This window comes from Loxodonta africana, chromosome 10 (genome assembly GCF_030014295.1).
Source record: "Loxodonta africana isolate mLoxAfr1 chromosome 10, mLoxAfr1.hap2, whole genome shotgun sequence".
Classification (NCBI taxonomy): Eukaryota; Metazoa; Chordata; class Mammalia; order Proboscidea; family Elephantidae; genus Loxodonta; species Loxodonta africana.
In genome coordinates, this window is record NC_087351.1 from 47,656,637 (window position 1) to 47,673,885 (window position 17,249).

At 37.0% G+C, this 17,249-nt stretch overlaps 1 protein-coding gene across 8 annotated transcripts in view; it reads right to left on the reverse strand.

The window, feature by feature from the left end:
- RALGAPA1 (Ral GTPase activating protein catalytic subunit alpha 1) overlaps positions 1-17,249 on the reverse strand; it is a 258,926-nt gene that overhangs the window by 186,189 nt on the left and 55,488 nt on the right. For all 8 annotated transcript variants that reach the window (XM_064292405.1, XM_064292400.1, XM_023546116.2 and 5 more), the window contains 2 exons: positions 13,792-13,989; positions 5,775-5,912 (listed from right to left, as the gene is read on the reverse strand). In XM_064292405.1, the coding sequence (XP_064148475.1) occupies positions 5,775-5,912; positions 13,792-13,989 (336 nt within the window). The remainder of the gene's footprint in view (positions 1-5,774; positions 5,913-13,791; positions 13,990-17,249) is intronic.

The following is a 17,249-nucleotide window of genomic DNA, read 5'->3' on the forward strand; positions in this document are numbered from 1 at the left end:
ACCTAGACACTGTTACCTTTACAGGCAAAGTTTTACCCAGTTTTCATGAATGTCTATCTTTTACAACCTATTTTCAGAGACAAAAAGTAAGCCACAAGAAAGCTACTAGAGTCGATAAATGAATTCAGCAAAGTGGCAGGATACAAGGTCAACATGCAAAAATCAGTAGGGTTTTTATACATCAGCAATGAGTAATCTCACAAGGAAATTAAGGAAACAATTTGATTTACAATAACATCTAAGAGAATAAAATATGTAGGAATAAATTTAACCAAGGAAGTGAAAGATTTGTACATTAAAAACTATAAAGCATTACTTAAAAGAAATTAAAGTCCTAAAAATGGAAGGACATTCCATGCTCATGGATTGGAGGGCTAAATACTGTTGTCAATGGTATACAAAGCAATCTATAGATCATTGCAATCCCCATCAAAATTCCAATAGCCTTCTTTGCAGAAATGAAAAGTCAATCCTCAAATTTACATGAAACTGCAAGGGACCCTGAAAAGCCAAAGCAATCCAGAAAAAGAATAAAGTAGAAGGGCTCATACTTTCCACTCTCAAAACACACTATAAAGCTACAGTAATCCAAACGGTCCAATACTGATATAATGATAGACATATAAACCAATGGAATAGACTTCAGAGTCCAGAAATAAACCTAAACATCTATGGCTAAATGGTTTTCAACAAGAATCCTAAGTCTATCCAATGGGGAAAGAACAATGTCTTTAATAAATGGTGCTGGGATAACTGGATTTCCACAAGAAAAAGAAGGAACCTGGACCCATACTTCACACCATATATAAAAATTAACTCAAAATGGACCAAGGACCTAAATTTAAGAACTAAAACCATAAAGCTCTTAGAGGGAAATAAAGGTATAATGCTTTGGGACCTAGATTTTTTGTTTTGTTTTTAGTTTTTTTTTTTAATTGTACTTTACATGAAGGTTTACAGAACTAGCTTCTCATTAAACAGCACACATATTGTTTTATGACACTGGTTCACAACTCTATGACACGTCAACACTCTCCCTCCTCGACCCTGGGTTCCTCATTACCAACCTTCCTGTCCCCTCCTGCTTTCTAGTACTTGCCCCTGGGCTGGTATGCCCCTCCGGTCTCGTTTTGTTTTATGGGCCTGTCCAATCCCTGCATGAAGGGTGAACCTCAGGAGTAACTTCATTACTGAGCCAAAAGTGTCTGGGGGCCATGCTCTCAGGGTTTCTCCAGTCTCTGTCAGGCCAGTAAATCTGGTCTTTTTTGTGAGTTAGAATTTCGTTCTACATTTTTCTCCAGCTCTATCCAGGACCCTCTATTGTGAACCCTATCAGAGTAGTCAGTGGTGGTGGCCAGGCAGCATCTAGCTGTGCTGGACTCTGGTGGAGGCCATGGTAGTTGTGGACCACTAGTCCTTTGGACTTATCTTTCCCTTCTATCTTTTGTTTTCTTCATCACCCGTTGCTCCTGAAGGGGTGAGACCAATGAAGTATCTCAGACGGCTGCTCACAGGCTTTTAAGACCCCAGACACTACTCACCAAAGAAGAACATAGAATATTTTCTTTATAAACTATGTTATGCCAATTGAGCTAGATGCTCCCCAGTGGGACCTAGTTTTTAATAAGGGTTCTTAAATATGATACCAAAAGCACAAGGAACGAGAGATAACAGAGATAAATTGAATTTCATTAAAATTAAAAATTTTCATACATCAAAATAATTTATCAACAAGGTGAAGAGACAACCTACAGAATGGGAGACCATATATCTGATAAGGGTTTAATATCCAAAATAATATTAAAAAAAAAAACTTTCACAACTTAACAAAAAGACAATAACCCAATCAAAAAAATGGGTAAAGGATTTCGATAGACATTTCACCAAAAAAATACAAAACGGCCAACAAGCACATGAAAAGTTGCTCAACACCATTAGTCATTAGAGAAATGCAAATCAAAACTACAACAAGATACCACTTCATATCCACTAACAACTATGATCAAAAAAAAAAATCCAGAAAACAATAGGTGTTTGTGAGGATGTAGAGAAATTAGAACCCTCATGCACTGAGTTGGATTGTAAAATGGTATAGCTGTCGTGAAAAGTTTTTCAATTTCTCAAAAATATTAAACACAGAATTACCATATGATCCAACAATTCCACTCCTAGGTATATACCCAAAAGAACTGAAAGCAGGAACACAAACAGATTCATGTACACCAATGTTCACTGCAGCATTATTCACAACAGCCAGAAGATGGAAACAACAACCCAAGTCTCTAGCAATAGATGAGTGGATAATCAAAATGTAGTACACATAGACAACAGAATATATTGTCATGAAGAAAAATGAAGTCCTGATTTGTTTTACAACATCAATCTTGAAAACATGTTGAGTGAAATAAGTCAGTCATGAAAAGACAAATGTTGTATGATCCCACTTACATGAAATATTTAGGAGAGCCAAATGTATAAAGACCAAAGTTTATTAGTAGTTACCAATGGCGGGAGGGAGGGAGGGGGAAAGGGTGACTCATTGCTTAGGGGGTACTTAGTTTCTGTAAGGGTGATAGAAAAACCTGGAAATGGATAGTGGTGATGTCTGGACAACATGATGAACATAATTAATGTTACTGAATTGTACACATAAAAAATGTTGAAATGGCAAATGTTGTATTATACATATATATATATACCACAATTTACAAAAAGAACACTTATCAAAAACTACAGCAAACATTACATACAGCAGTAGAACTTGAGAAGTACTGCCAAAAAATGAAGAATAAGACAGAGTGCTCATTCATGATCCTGGGGATCTCAGCACAAGAAGAGAAGAGGGAAAGATAGGTGGGGGATGGAAGTGAGAGGACTAAAGGGGAAGAGAGAGTGAGAGAAAGAGGGGGAGAGAGAGAGAGAGCACACGCGCACTCCAGCTCCAGAACATGAGCAAGCATGAGAGGGGGTGGGCAGGAGGGAGGGAGAGAGAGGGAGGGAAGGAAAGAATGAATGAATATGAAGGAATTAAAAAGGAAAAGACAAAATGAATTATGTAGCAATCCTGGAGAAGAATGCTCCAGACAGAAGGAAAAGTTAAAAGAACTCGACGTGAGAGCCTGTCTAGAGTGTCTGACGAACAGCAAGGAGTATAGAGTGAGGCGAGCCAAGGGCAAGAAATGATAAAGAGAAACAGAGCCAAACCATGTGGAGCAGAGCTTCCCACACTACCAGTAGTAAAATAACAGATTTTCCCCTAATCTTTTGCAGATCAATCCAACTGTAAAATTAAAAAAAAAAAAAAGAGTCAATAAACCCAATGCCATCAACAATAGGAAAGAAAATCGAGAAAGATACAAAATACAAACTCAATTTTTTTTGTTAGAATCAAGAGATGTTAAATGAAAGTTTCTAAACTTTTACTATCAATTCCTATACTCATCTTGTGGCCCTGCACTGTTCTATAGGTCACACTCTGAGGAACATTGATGTAAAGCATTATAGATCACTGTCAAGACTTGCTTTTATGTTGAGTGAGGATGGAAAGCCACTGGAGGGTTTTGAGCGTAAAAGTGACATAATCTGACACATTGTACGAGATCCCTTTGGCTACTGTGTTGAGAAGAGTAGGTGGGTAGGGGTGATTTTAAGCCAATAATCCTATTTAAGGCAATAATTCCAGTGAAAGGGTACGAAGGTTTGGACAAAAGAGGCAGTTGTGGATGCTGAGCAACAGCAGATTCTATATACATACTGAAAGGAAAGTCAACAAAATTTGCCATCAAATTAGATGAGGTATTAAAAAAGACAAGAAAAAGATAGCCTGAGCAACTGAAAAACAGAGATACCATTACATGAGATGAGAAAGACTACAGTAAGAGCAGGTCTGTTGGGTAAGACGAGACAAGTTTTACAGATGGCAAGCTGGAGATGTCTAATTAGGTATCCCAATGAAGATGTCAAACTGGCATTTGAGTATTTGAGTTCAGCACTCATACAGCTCAGATGAAAGGTCCCAAGCTGGAGATAAAATTTGGAAGTTGTAGTATACAGATGATATTTAAGGTTATAAGAATGGATGAGATCAACAACAAATAAGTGTAGGTAGAAGTGACTCAAGAACTGATTTCTGAGTACTTCAACATGAAAAGATTAGTAAGATATGGATAAATCAATAAAGGAATCTGAGAAGTAGCTGATGAGGTCACAGAAAACAGGTGGATATGCTATTCTGGAAGCCAAGTGAAGAAGGGTTTCAATGGAGAGGGAGTGATTTTCTCCATCAAATACTCCTGACAAATTTGATTAGAATTGAAAAATGACTATTCGATTTAACAATGTGAAGATCACCTGTGACCCTGACAGAAGGGTTTTTTGAAAAAAATAAATGAATATAATGAACTCCTACAAGTCATTAAGAAAAAGACAAACAACTTAAAAAAGCATATGAATAGGTAATTCACAGACGAGAAAAGATGCTCAATTACAGTAGTGATAAGGAAGATGCAAATTAAAATGGGAAACACAAATTTTTAAAAGGGAGATATCATTTCATGCTAACTAATAAATAGGTCGGCAGCTCAAACCCACCAGCTGCTTCACAGAAGAAAGATGTGGCAGTCAGCTTCTGTAAAGATTTACAACCTTGGGAACACTATGGGGCAGTTCTACTCTGGCCTAAAGGGTCACTATGAGTCGGAATTCAGCTTGTCACACATATAAAAACAAAGCCAAACCAAACCCACTGCCAATGATTCCAACTCACTGCAACCCTACAGGACAGAGCAAAACTGCCCCACAGCGTTTCCAAGACCATAATCTCTACAGAAGTAGATTGCCACATCTTTCTTCCACGAATCGGCTGACAAAGAAGTAGCAAAATACTAAAATCTGACGATATAAAAAAATGGTGAGGATATGAGGAAATGAGAGCTCACAAACACTGTCAGAGGGAATGTAAGTTATTATAATGATGTTGGAGAACAATTTCACAATAGTAGTTAAGGTGATAACGTACAAACCCTACAAATCAGCAATTCTACTTCTAGATACATCCAGAAACCAGTTGCCATCAAGTCAATTCCAACTCACAGTGACCCTACGTGTGTCAGTGTAGAACTGTGTTCCATATAGTTTTCAATAGCTAGTTTCTTTGTAGAAGTAGATTGCCAGGCCTTTCTTACGAGGCACCTCTGGGTAGACTCAACCTCTATCCTTTCAGTTTGCAGCCAAGAGCATCAACCATTCATACCCACGCAGGGACTTAAATTCCCCCATATGTGCACAAAAAATACATGTGTAAGACTATTTGCTGTAGCATTGCCTGCAATAGTGAGAAACTGGAAAACATTTTGAGAAAAACCATCAACAGAAAAATGAATAAAGAAAATATGAAGTGAACATAAAGTGCAATGCCACACAGTAGTTAAAATGAATGCACTATGGCTGCATATCAATAACAGATCTCAAAAATGTTAACAGTTAATGCAAAAAGCAAATTGAAGAATAACAGCATACCATGACACAATTTATAAAAATTTAAAACTGCCTAGGACCGCACTGGGTTTTTTTTTGTTGTTGATATAGACCATAATATATAGTGTTTTTTAATATCTATATTATAAAGTGAAAATTAAGGAAAAAATAAAACATGGCATAATAAATGTGGGTGGTGAATTTATTACATTTTTTAAAATATGATATCTATTTTAAAACACTGAACTAAATAGCTGAAATGCTTAATGATTTTTTTTTTTTTAAACAGCCATAATCACCTGCAAGACTGCCTGGGTACCAGCTCGTATGTTTTGTTCGGTGGCTTCTTCAGAGGCATTATGAAGAGCATCTTGGTAGGAGCCATTTTTTGCCCAGCTGGAATTTCGAGCATGATCACCAGTAACGGTCCCATTTTCCTGAACGAAAATATTAAGTGTTTAATATTTTACTAATTAAGAATGCTACAACAAAATAGTAGGCTGAAGATGTACACTGGAAACTACTGAGCCTGATCAAGTTTCTTTTTCTCAAAATAGAAAATGTTTTGATTTTAACCACCTGTTATGGAGTAAACTGTGATCCCCCAAAATATGTGTTGGAGTTCTAACCCCTATATTTGTGGATGTAATCCAGTTTGGAAATAGGGTTTTGTTATGTTAGTTAAACCATGCCCAAGCAGGCTAAGTCCTAAATCTAATCACCTCTGAGTCATAAAAAGAGCAGACTAGAGATATGGGGAAGAGAGACGTAATTTGAGGACCAGCTACAAGCCAAGGAACCAAGGAATGCCCTATACTACCTACAAAGAGGGAACTGACAAGGCTGAAATTCGGAGTTTTAGCCTCCAGAACTGTGAGAAAATAATTTCCTGTTCTTTAAAGCCATTTACTTGAAGTATTTCTGTTATAGCAACACTAGGAAACTAAGTTACCACTAAAGGAGCTCATACATCCATCCTCTTCTTCATATTCCCACTGGAACTGCCAGAGTTCTGTATTAGGCACTTATATCTCCCTTCTGAACTTTGCTAATACTTCCTAACTGATCTTCTTGCCTCCGGACTGGTCTCCAATCTAATCTCCACTCTGGGCCTGGTGTGATCCTTCTGACTACTTTCCTATTCATAATCCTTCAAAGGCTTTCCTGTGTCTACAATGTAACCAAAGTCCACTAATATGGCATACAAAGTACTGAACCACTCAGCCCTAGCCTAGCTCCTACTTTCCATTACTCTCTCCCACCTGCTCTTAGCTACAGCCAAATAAAAGTATTTTCAAGATCTCCCCTACCTTTGCAGATACTATTCTCACTGCATGACCCCCTTCCCATTTGTCTACCTACTCTTTATATTAATTACCTCCTCCATGGAGCCTTTCCTGAGTACCCCAAGCAGGATTAGGTATTACCTCTTTCAAGTTCTAGGATCACAGCAATAAATGTTTCATAATACTTCGCATGTTTGTCTTCTTGCTAAACCATAAATTATGTATAGGTAGAAATCATGTCTTTTTATGTTTATAATTTCAACACTGGTCCTCAAGGTGGGCATTACCACATCTTAGATTTGCGTTTTGGAATTTGCGGGGGTCTTTTGTTGTCACAAGTATTGAGAGAGATCACAGGGATTTAATGGGATGGGCCAGGAAATATTAAATATCCTACAAGGTATGTGATAATCCTGCATACTGCATGTCTTCCAAATGTCTCACAGATACTGTGTGACTAAAAATCCCATTTATACTTATCTAAACTTATAATCTAACTCCATATTATATATAAACACCAAATTTTTAAAATTATTTTTATATTTATCAGAAATATAAATGAAAGAAAGATTATACCTTTTCTTTTTGGTTCAAGACATTAATGAGGGTTGTAGCATTTAGAAAAACCACATGTCTAATGGCAATACTAGTTGCTGTATTTGAGTAATCAATACAACACACCTATATTACCCTGCATTTGTAGCTGTTGTATTCATAGTGATTCCTTCCTTCTTTCTTTTCCTTTCCTCTCTCCCTTCCTCCCTTCCTTTATTTATTTTTCTTTGGTGAGAGCATGGGGGATCTTTAAGTATTCCTATGCCTGAATATTTACATACCAAAATACATATAGTTTTAGTACAAATCAAATTTTTTCCTTTTCTCTTTTAGATTACAGTTAAGGCACCATTGTTCTTAAATTATGTATGACTAGAGATGATACTATCTACCAATTTTATTTAAGGACAGTAAATGATCAGGGTAGGCTCAATCCATATAGATGTAGCGAGGATAAAATGCTTGAAAAAATTATTTTGACTGATAGGTTTTTATTTTCTAGCATAACACAATCTTTTACATTGGTACAGAATAAACAGAACTATAAATATTGTTTCATAATTTATGTAGTTAATTTTACTAATTTCAATTATATTTCTTACATTTTTTCGCTTCTTACAAGTAGGGGAGGATACTCTACATATATGTATGTATTTACAGCATACACACACACACATACATATGTAGATACATATGAAAAACAACAAACCCATTACTGTTGAGTTAATTCTTACTCATGGAGACTCACTATGTTAGAAGGATGTTTACCTGTGTTTTATTGACTATGCAAAGGCATTCGACTGTGTGGATCATAACAAACCATGGACAACATTGCAAAGAACGGGAATTGCAGAACACTTATTTGTGCTCATGAGGAACCTTTACATAGATGAAGAGGCGGTTGTTCAGACAGAACAAGTGGATACTGATCGGTTTAAAGTCAGGAAAGCTGTGTGTCAGAGTTGTATTTTTTCACCATGCCTATTCAATCTGTATGCTGAGCAAATAATACGAGAAGCTAGACTATATGAAGAAGAATGGGGCATCAAGATTGGAGGAAGATTCATTAACAACCTGCGTTATGCAGATGATACAACCTTGCTTGCTAAAAGTGAAGAGGACTTGAAGCACTTACTAATGAAGATCAAAGACCACAGCCTTCAGTACAGATTGCACCTCAACATAAAGAAAACAAAAATCCTCACAACTGGACCAATGAGCAACATCATGGTAGATGGAGAAAAGATTGAAGTTCTCAAGGATTTCATTTTACTTGGATCCACAATCAACAGCCATGAAAGCAGCAGTCAGGAAATCAAAAGAGCACTGCACTGGGCAAATGTGCTGCAAAGGACCTCTTCAAAGTGTTGAAGAGCAAAGATGTCACCTTGAGGACTAAGGTGCGCCTAACCCAAGCCATGGTATTTTCAATCGCATCATATATGCATGTGAAAGCTGGACAATGAATAAAGAAGACCAAAGAAAAACTGACGCCTTTGAATTGTGGTGTTGGCGAAGAATATTGAATATACCATGGACTGCCAAAAGAACAAACAAATCGGTCTTAGAAGTACAGCCAGAATGCTCCTTAGAGGCAAGGATGGCAAAACTGCATCTTACATACTTTGGACATGTTGTCAGGAGGGATCAGTCCCTGGAGAAGGACATCATGCTTGGCAGAGTACAGGGTCAGCGGAAAAGAGGAAGACCCTCAAAGAGGTGGACTGACACAGTGGCCGCAACAATGAGCACAAGCATAACGACTGTAAGGATGGCTCAGGACCAGGCAGTGTTTCGTTCTGTTGTGCATAGGGTCACCATGAGTCGGAACCAACTCGACGGCACCTAACAACAACAACAAATGTTAGAGTACAATTTCTCCATAGTGTTTTCTTGACTGTAATCTTTACAAAAGCAGATCACCATGACGGTCTTCTGTGGCGCCACTAGGTGGGTTCGTACTGCCTGCCTTTAGGTTAGCAGTAGAGCACAAACAATTTGTGCTACCCAGGGTCCTCATAATGACTTGTGATTCCATGCAGAATGTGATCTCTCTACTACTCATAGTTAAAATCGTGATTAAATTCTACTCATAAGGTTAAATTAGCCAGGATGATAAATAAATATTACCAAATCTAGAATTAACAAGACTAGGGTTGCTGAGTCGGAATTGACTTGACTGCAATGGGTTTGTTTTTTTTACCTCAATACCAGATTCTTAATTTTTTGACACACACACACAAAAAAATAATAAATCACTTTCCATAAACTTATTGCACTCCTGACTCTATCTCAGCATCTGCTTCTTAAAGAACCCGACATGTGACAAACAAACCAGGGACCAAATGCCATCTCTATTCTCACTTAGCTCATCTTTTCCCTTCTGTGAATAAACTCTGCCCTTTCTTATTGCAGATCAGCTGATTTTACATGATCAGGAATTTTCTGATTCTGCAACCAGCTCTAGTACAAAAAATCCCAAGGAAGAATTCAGAATATTCTGGTTTGTGATGGGTACCCGCTCATGGAATAAGACACGCAGTACTTCCAGGAAAAGTCGTACTTTGTAATGACCAAAGTAGCATTTGCTACAACATCCACTTTGATGTATTATCACACTATTTTAAATATTACACTATTATTATGTTATGTTGTTGTTAGGTACAGTCGAGTCGGTACTACCTAATACTGAACCTATGTACAACAGAACGCAACACTGGCCCGGTCCTGCACCATCCTCAAAATCGTTGCTATGGTTGAGCCCATTGTTGAAGCCACTGTGTCAATCCATCTTGTTGAGGGTCTTCCTCTTTTTCCCTGACCCTCCACTTTACCAAGCATGATGTCCTTCTCCAGGGACTGATCCCTCCTGACAACATGTCCAAAGTACATGAGACGAAGTCTCACCATCCTCTCTTCTAGGGAGCACTCTAGCTGTACTTCCTCCAATACAGATTTGTTGGTTCTTCTTGGCAGTCCATGGTATTATTCAATATTTTCCACCAACACCATAATTCAAATGCATTAATTCTTCAGTCTTGCTTATTCACACTCCAGCTATTGCACGCATATAACGTAATTGAAAATACCACAGCTTGGGTCAGGCGCACCTTAGTCCTCAAGGTGGCATCTTTGCTTTTTAAAACTTTAAAGAGGTCTGTCACAGACGAGTTCCCCAACGTAACAGGTCGTTTGATTTCTTGACTGCTGCTTCCATCGGCATTGATTATGGATCCAAGTAAAATGAAATCCTTGACAACTTCAATCTTTTCTCCATTTATAATGATACTGCTTTATTGGTCCAGCTGTGAGGATTTTTGTTTTCTTTGAATTCAGGTGTAATCCACACTGAAGGCTGTAGTCTTACCTTCATCAGTAAGTGATTCAAGTCCTTTTCACTTTTAGCAAGCAAGGCTGTGTCATCTGCATATCGCAGGTTGTTAGTGAGTCTTCCTCCAATCCTGACCACATTCTTCTTCATATAGTCCAGCTTCTAGGGTTATTTGCTCAGCATACAGATTGAATAAGTATGATGAAAGGATACCATCCTGACACACACCTTTCCTGATTTCAAACTATGCAGTACTCCCTTGTTCTGTTTGAACAACTACCTCTTGGTCTATGTATAGGTTTTGCACAAGCACAATTAAGTGTTCTGGAATTTCCAATGTTATTCACGATCTGTTATGATTCACACAGTCGAATGCCTCTGTATAGTCAATAAAACACAGGTAAATATTCTTTTAAACATATTTCTGATTTTCTTTGCTTTTGACCAAAACCCATCTGACATCAGCAATGATATCTCTCATTCCATGTCCTTTTCTGAATCCAGTTTGAATTTCTGGCAGTTTCCTGTCGATGTACTGCTGCAACCATTTTTGAATGATCTTCAGCCTACTTTTACTTCCATGTGGTAACAATGATATCGTTTCATAATTTCCGCATTTGGTTGGATCACCTTTCTTTGGAATGGGCACAAATATGGATCTCTTCCGGTCGGTTGGCCCGGTAGCTGTCTTCCAAATTTCTTGGCATAGATGAGCGAGCACTTCCCGTATTGCATCCACTTGTTGAAACATCTTAATTGGTATTCTGTCAATTCCTGGAGCCTTGTTTTCCACCAATGCCTTCAGTGCAGGCTTCTTCCTCCAGTACCATTGGTTCTTGATCATACGCTACCTCCTAAAATGGCTGAACACTGACCAGGTCTTTCTGGTACAGTGATTCTGTGTATTCCTTCCATCTACTTCCTGTGTCGTTCAATTTTTTGCCCACAGAATCCTTCAATATTGCAACTCAAGTCTAGAATTTTTTGTTCAGATCTTTCGGCTTGAGAAATACTGAGCATGTTCTTTCTTTCTGGTTTTCTAACTCCAGGGCTTTGCACATTTCATTACTTTACTTTGTCTTCCTGAGCTGCCTTTGAAATCTTCTGTTCACTCTTTTACTTCGTCATTTCTTCCATTCATTTTAGCTACTCTACATTCAAGAGCAAGCTTCAGACTCTCTTCTGACATCCATTTTTTTTTTTCTTTCTGTCTCTTCAGTGACCTTTTGCTTTCTTTATGTATGCGTTCCTTGATGTCAACCTACAACTCATCTCCATTCATTAGTGTTCAATGTGTCAAATCTATTCTTGAGATGTTCTCTAAATTCAGGTGGGATATACCTGAGGTCACAGTATGGCTCTCATGGACTTAATTTTCTTCAGCTTCAACCTGAACTGGCATATCAGCAACTGATGGTCTGTTCTGCCGTTAGCTCTGCCTTGTTCTTACTGATGATACCGAGCTTCTCCATCATCACTTTCCACGGATGCAGTCGATTTGATTCCCGTGTATTCCATCTGGTGAGGTCCACCTGTGTAGTCACCACTTGTGTTGTTGAAAAAAGGTATTTGCAATGAATAATTCATCAGTTTTGCAAAATTCTATCATGCAATCTCCGGCATTCTTTCTACCACCAAGTCTGTATTTTCCAACTACCAATCCTTCTCTTTTGTTTCCAACTTTTGCATTCCAATCACTAGTAATTAACAATGCATCTAGATTGCATGTTTGAGCAATTTCAGACTGCACAAGTTGATAAAAATCTTCAATTTCTTCATCCTTGGCATTAGTCGTTGGTGCATAAATTGTAATAATAGTTTATTAACTGATCTTCCTTGTAGTCATATGGATATTATCCTATCACTGACAGCGTTGTACTTCAGGATGGATCTTGAAATGTTCTTTTTGATGATGAATACGACATCGTTTCTCCTCAATTTGTCATTCCTGGTACTGAACTGTATTCCTCAAAAATGTGTCTCAAATTGGCTAGGCCATGATAACCAGTATTGTGTGACTGTCCACCATTTTGTTATCTGATGTGATTATTCTATATGTTGTAAATCCTAACCTCTATAATGTTAATGAGGCAGGATTAGAGGTGGTTTTGTTAATGAGGCAGGACTCAATCTACAATTTTTTTTAAGTTACAAAAGAGAGAATGGGGCAGAGAGGAGAGGGGACTCATGCCACCAAGAAGCAACCGAAGCAAAGCGTGTCCTTTGGACCTGGGGTCCCTGCTCTGAGAAGCTCCTAGACCAGGGGAAGACTGATAACCAGGATGTTCCCACAGAACTAACAGAGACAGAAAGCCATCCCCAGGAGCTGGCATCCTGAATTTGGACTTCTAGCCTCTTGGACTGTGAGAGAATAAATTTCTGTTTGTTAAAGCCATCCACTTGCAATATTTCTGTTACAGCAGCACTAGATAACGAAGACACCTGGCATAGTAGACTGTATGATTATCTGATTCAAAATGGCCACTACCAGTTCATTTCAGTTCACAATGCCTAGGATATCGTTATTTATGCGTTCCATTTCATTTTTGACAACTTCCAATTTTCCTACATTCCACATTGTTTGAAGCTTTTTGCAACTATTTCTTCTCATTTTGAGTAGTGCCACATCAGCAAATAAAGGTCTCAAAAGCTTGGCTCCATTCACGTCATTAAGGTTGACTCTCTACTTGAGGTGGCAGCTCTCCCTCATTCGTATTTTGAGTGTCTTCAAACCTGAGGAGTCATCTTCCAGCACTGTATCAGACAATATTCTGCTGCTATCCATAAGGTTTTCACTGGTCAACTTTTTCAGAAGCTGGTCATCAGGTCCTATTTCCCAGTATGGATTCCCCTTGAAGCCTCTCCACCATGGATGACCCTGCTGGTATTTGAAATACCAGTCGTACAGCTTCCAGCATCACAGAAACACACAAGCCACCACTGTATAACAACTGACAGTATGTTACCTTTATTATAACATCTACTAATTTCAATCTAATCACTTAAGGAATCACATATGAACTCCATAATATATATTTTTAATTGTGTATTTTAGAAATGTATTTGTGATAACATGTTATTATACTTTTGTGAAAATCTAATCTATTAAACTTATACCAAAGTATACAAATCTTAAAATTTTACCTCTTCTCTTTTTTCTCCTTCTTCCTCTGAAATATCATGGTCTGTGACATTTTCAATGCAAGGTAAGTCTGAAGAAGAGATCACAATTTCTTCCGGTTCTTGCATGAACAAAGGTTTTTCCTCTTGCTGGATCCATTCTTGATATACTTTTACCACTTTTCTCATAGCTGCTGCTTCACAAATTGGCAGTAAAAATGCCTGGGGAAAAAAAAGAGAGAGAGCAAATAGTGGTAATGATACTTTTTCCTTTGCCACAAACCTGTAGCACATATATTTCTATCATTATAAAACACGAGATAAAAGATTATTTAGAAGTTAACGTCAAACTATTTGTTGTCAGGAAAGCTTCTGGTAGCAAAATACTTTGTAAATGCATTGAGATAGAAATACTTTTGGTAGTTAGACAATGACTTCAAGTGGAAGGAGCTAAGACTTGTTTCAATTGTCTGATTCACAATGCAATACTGGATTTCATGAAATAGTTGTGCCCCTACAAAGTTCAATGTAAATACAACTTTTCATAATGAATCACATCTTAGTAGCTTACATTATTGGGGTTTTTTTGAGAATTATTACTAATAAAGTAAATTTTGATAAAATTAAATCTGACTCTAATAAGTAATAAAAATCACAGGTAACAAGTCAGCTTAGGGAAAAAAGGTAAAATTCATTTTACATATAATAAAATTATTTAACTTAATAACTTATTAACTTAAATAATAAGCTAAAACAACTAAAATGTTCAAAGGACTGTCTTGTATTTTTTCTTTCAGATACCTTCTGGGTTGCCTTAACTTAAAAAAAAAAGTGAACATTTTCCTCCTCACAAAAATATTACATCCTCACAGCAAATAAATTTTCATACAACCTAGACACGCAAAAAGAAAATAGTAAAAATACTCAATTTCAATTTGAAAGTTCTTTCCCTATGCATGGTTGTGTGTTTATATATTGCAAACATTTTCACTGTACTTTTTATTTACAAATTGAAATGAAATGAAACTGTGTCTACTTTTTCTTTTCATAGCCACTATCTATTAATTTCAATTTCAAAAATCACAAGACCTTTACCTACAAGCTGATACTTTCTACTCTAGCATAATCGGTAGGTGTATTTAATAGGAATCATTGGCCAAATGACCTTGTTTTATCTGAATGAAATTAATAAAAATATCAGCATCCCTGAGACGATAAAAACTTAACGTATAACATTAACAGGGTCAATTAATGTTGTTTGGTAATTCTTTTACTTAATTATCTAGCAAACTGAATTCTTTGCATTTTCTTCCATCTAACAAACTATTCCCAAATTCCCACTTTCATATCCCCACTTTCCAGCAGTTTCATGGCAAGTGGCATGATTTTGATCATCACTGTCTGATCTGAGGCCATTTTATTCTGAAAGTGCAGCAACAAGTTGGCATTTCTTTAAAAGCATCAAAATAAAGAAAGGGGATAAAGCAGTGCAAATAATCTCAAAGAAGTTCTGCTCTAAGATAGTGAAAAGTTTACTTGTTTTTAAAAAATTAGTTATCTCCAGAGCTATTTATTATTGCACAAAATGGTCAGACTATATCCCATGTGGCTTGGTGAATACTCTAAAGGTCAGAGTATAACCTTTATCCTTGCAGCCTCAAAAATATGGTTTTGCAACACACTAAATACAGATACTGAGGACAGACTGATATCAGCTATGGCTAAAAACTGATGCATAAAGCCAAAATGCCAGTTTATAAATTTACAATGAGATATAATTGTCACAGAAACCAGAACATTCAAGTTCACATATTAGCATCTATCACCCTAGGAAGAAGCAATTTCACAATAGCAATCACAATCAGATATCGATTTTTAATTGATAAAAGAAACTGCCCCATTGAATCTATACTCATCAAACTTCCTCACTGTAGGGGGACCCACATGAGGAGGTCAAATCGTAACTAGAAAACTATACAGAAGAGGAATCAGAACAAAAAAAAAATACATATTTGATGGCACCAACTTAAGATAAACTGATAGAGTCTTCTAATACTAAGATTGGCTTTGCCAGTGGGGCATGGTTTACTGGTAGCAAAGACCCCCTTTTTTTGCACTGAATACACACTACTAAAACTCATTTGTCTCTGATATTCATCTTTCAATATGCTTCCATGAACCAACCCATGTTATGACCAACATATTCTTTATTACTCACTCAATTACAGCAAGCACTTATCAGACCAGGGAAATTTTTTTGTCTCCTTAAAGCAGTGGTTCTTAAATATTTTGGTCTCAGAACCCCTAACCTATTACATGTTACATAAATAACATTTTTTTTTTTATGAAAAATAACTACATTTTCAAAAAAATGAAAAGAGTAGCACTGCTTTACATGTCTGCAAATCTCTTTAATGTTTGCTTTAATGGAAGGCAATGGATTCTCATATCTTCTTGCTGTTTCTGCATTCAATCTGGTACAATATGACCAATCAAGTATCCTCTGGAAAATTCCACAGTAATTTGTGAAGGAATAAGAGTATAAACGTAAGTAACACCTTACTATTATCATAAATAATAGACGCTCTGAAAGAGTCTTGGGGACTCTCAAGAGTCCCAGACTACACTTGGGGAATCAATGCCTTAAAGTAACTTTGATTATGTATATATGTCACCTGTGGTGCTCTTAAAGGTTAAGCTATTGATGTACTACATTTATCTCATATCTAAGTACTTGAGGGGAAACCCTGGTGGCACAGTGGTTAAGTACTACAGCTGCCAACCAAAGGGTCGGCAGTTGGAATCCACCAGGCACTCCTTTGGAACTCTATGGGGCAGTTCTACTCTGTCCTATAGGGTCACTATGAGTCAGAATCGACTCAACAGCACTGGGTTTGGTTTTGGTTTTTTAAGTACTTACTATATAGCCTTTAAGTACTAACAACATGAAGCACATTGAGTTTCCTTACAAAATTAATGCCTAGAGTGCACTTATGCTCATACTACTAAACATGGAGAATAATTTTATAATTTCAAGTGACTTATCATTTACGCTTTATAGTTGTATCTTTGTTTTAAAGACACATAACAATACAAATTCTTTCATCTGAATAAAACTACCGTCATTGTATTGACCCCAAAATATACCATCAACTATATAACAAATTATCTTATGACTTAGCTTCTACACGGACGTTAGTCCCCAACTAGCACTGGCACAGTGCCTGACATTTGATAGTTCCTAAACTTCTTGATAAATTTACCAAATATTTATTAAGTACCTATTCTATGCCACGCACTATATGATGCGCCAGGAATACAGTGATGAATAACAGAACACAAATATTCATGGAGGATTGACCAACACAATTAGTAAGTTTGATCTAATGGACTTGGTGATTACCGTACTAACTTTCAACGAATACATTTGTTTCAAGCACATAGAATATTTGTAAGAAATTTGATAAATACTGGGCAAGAAG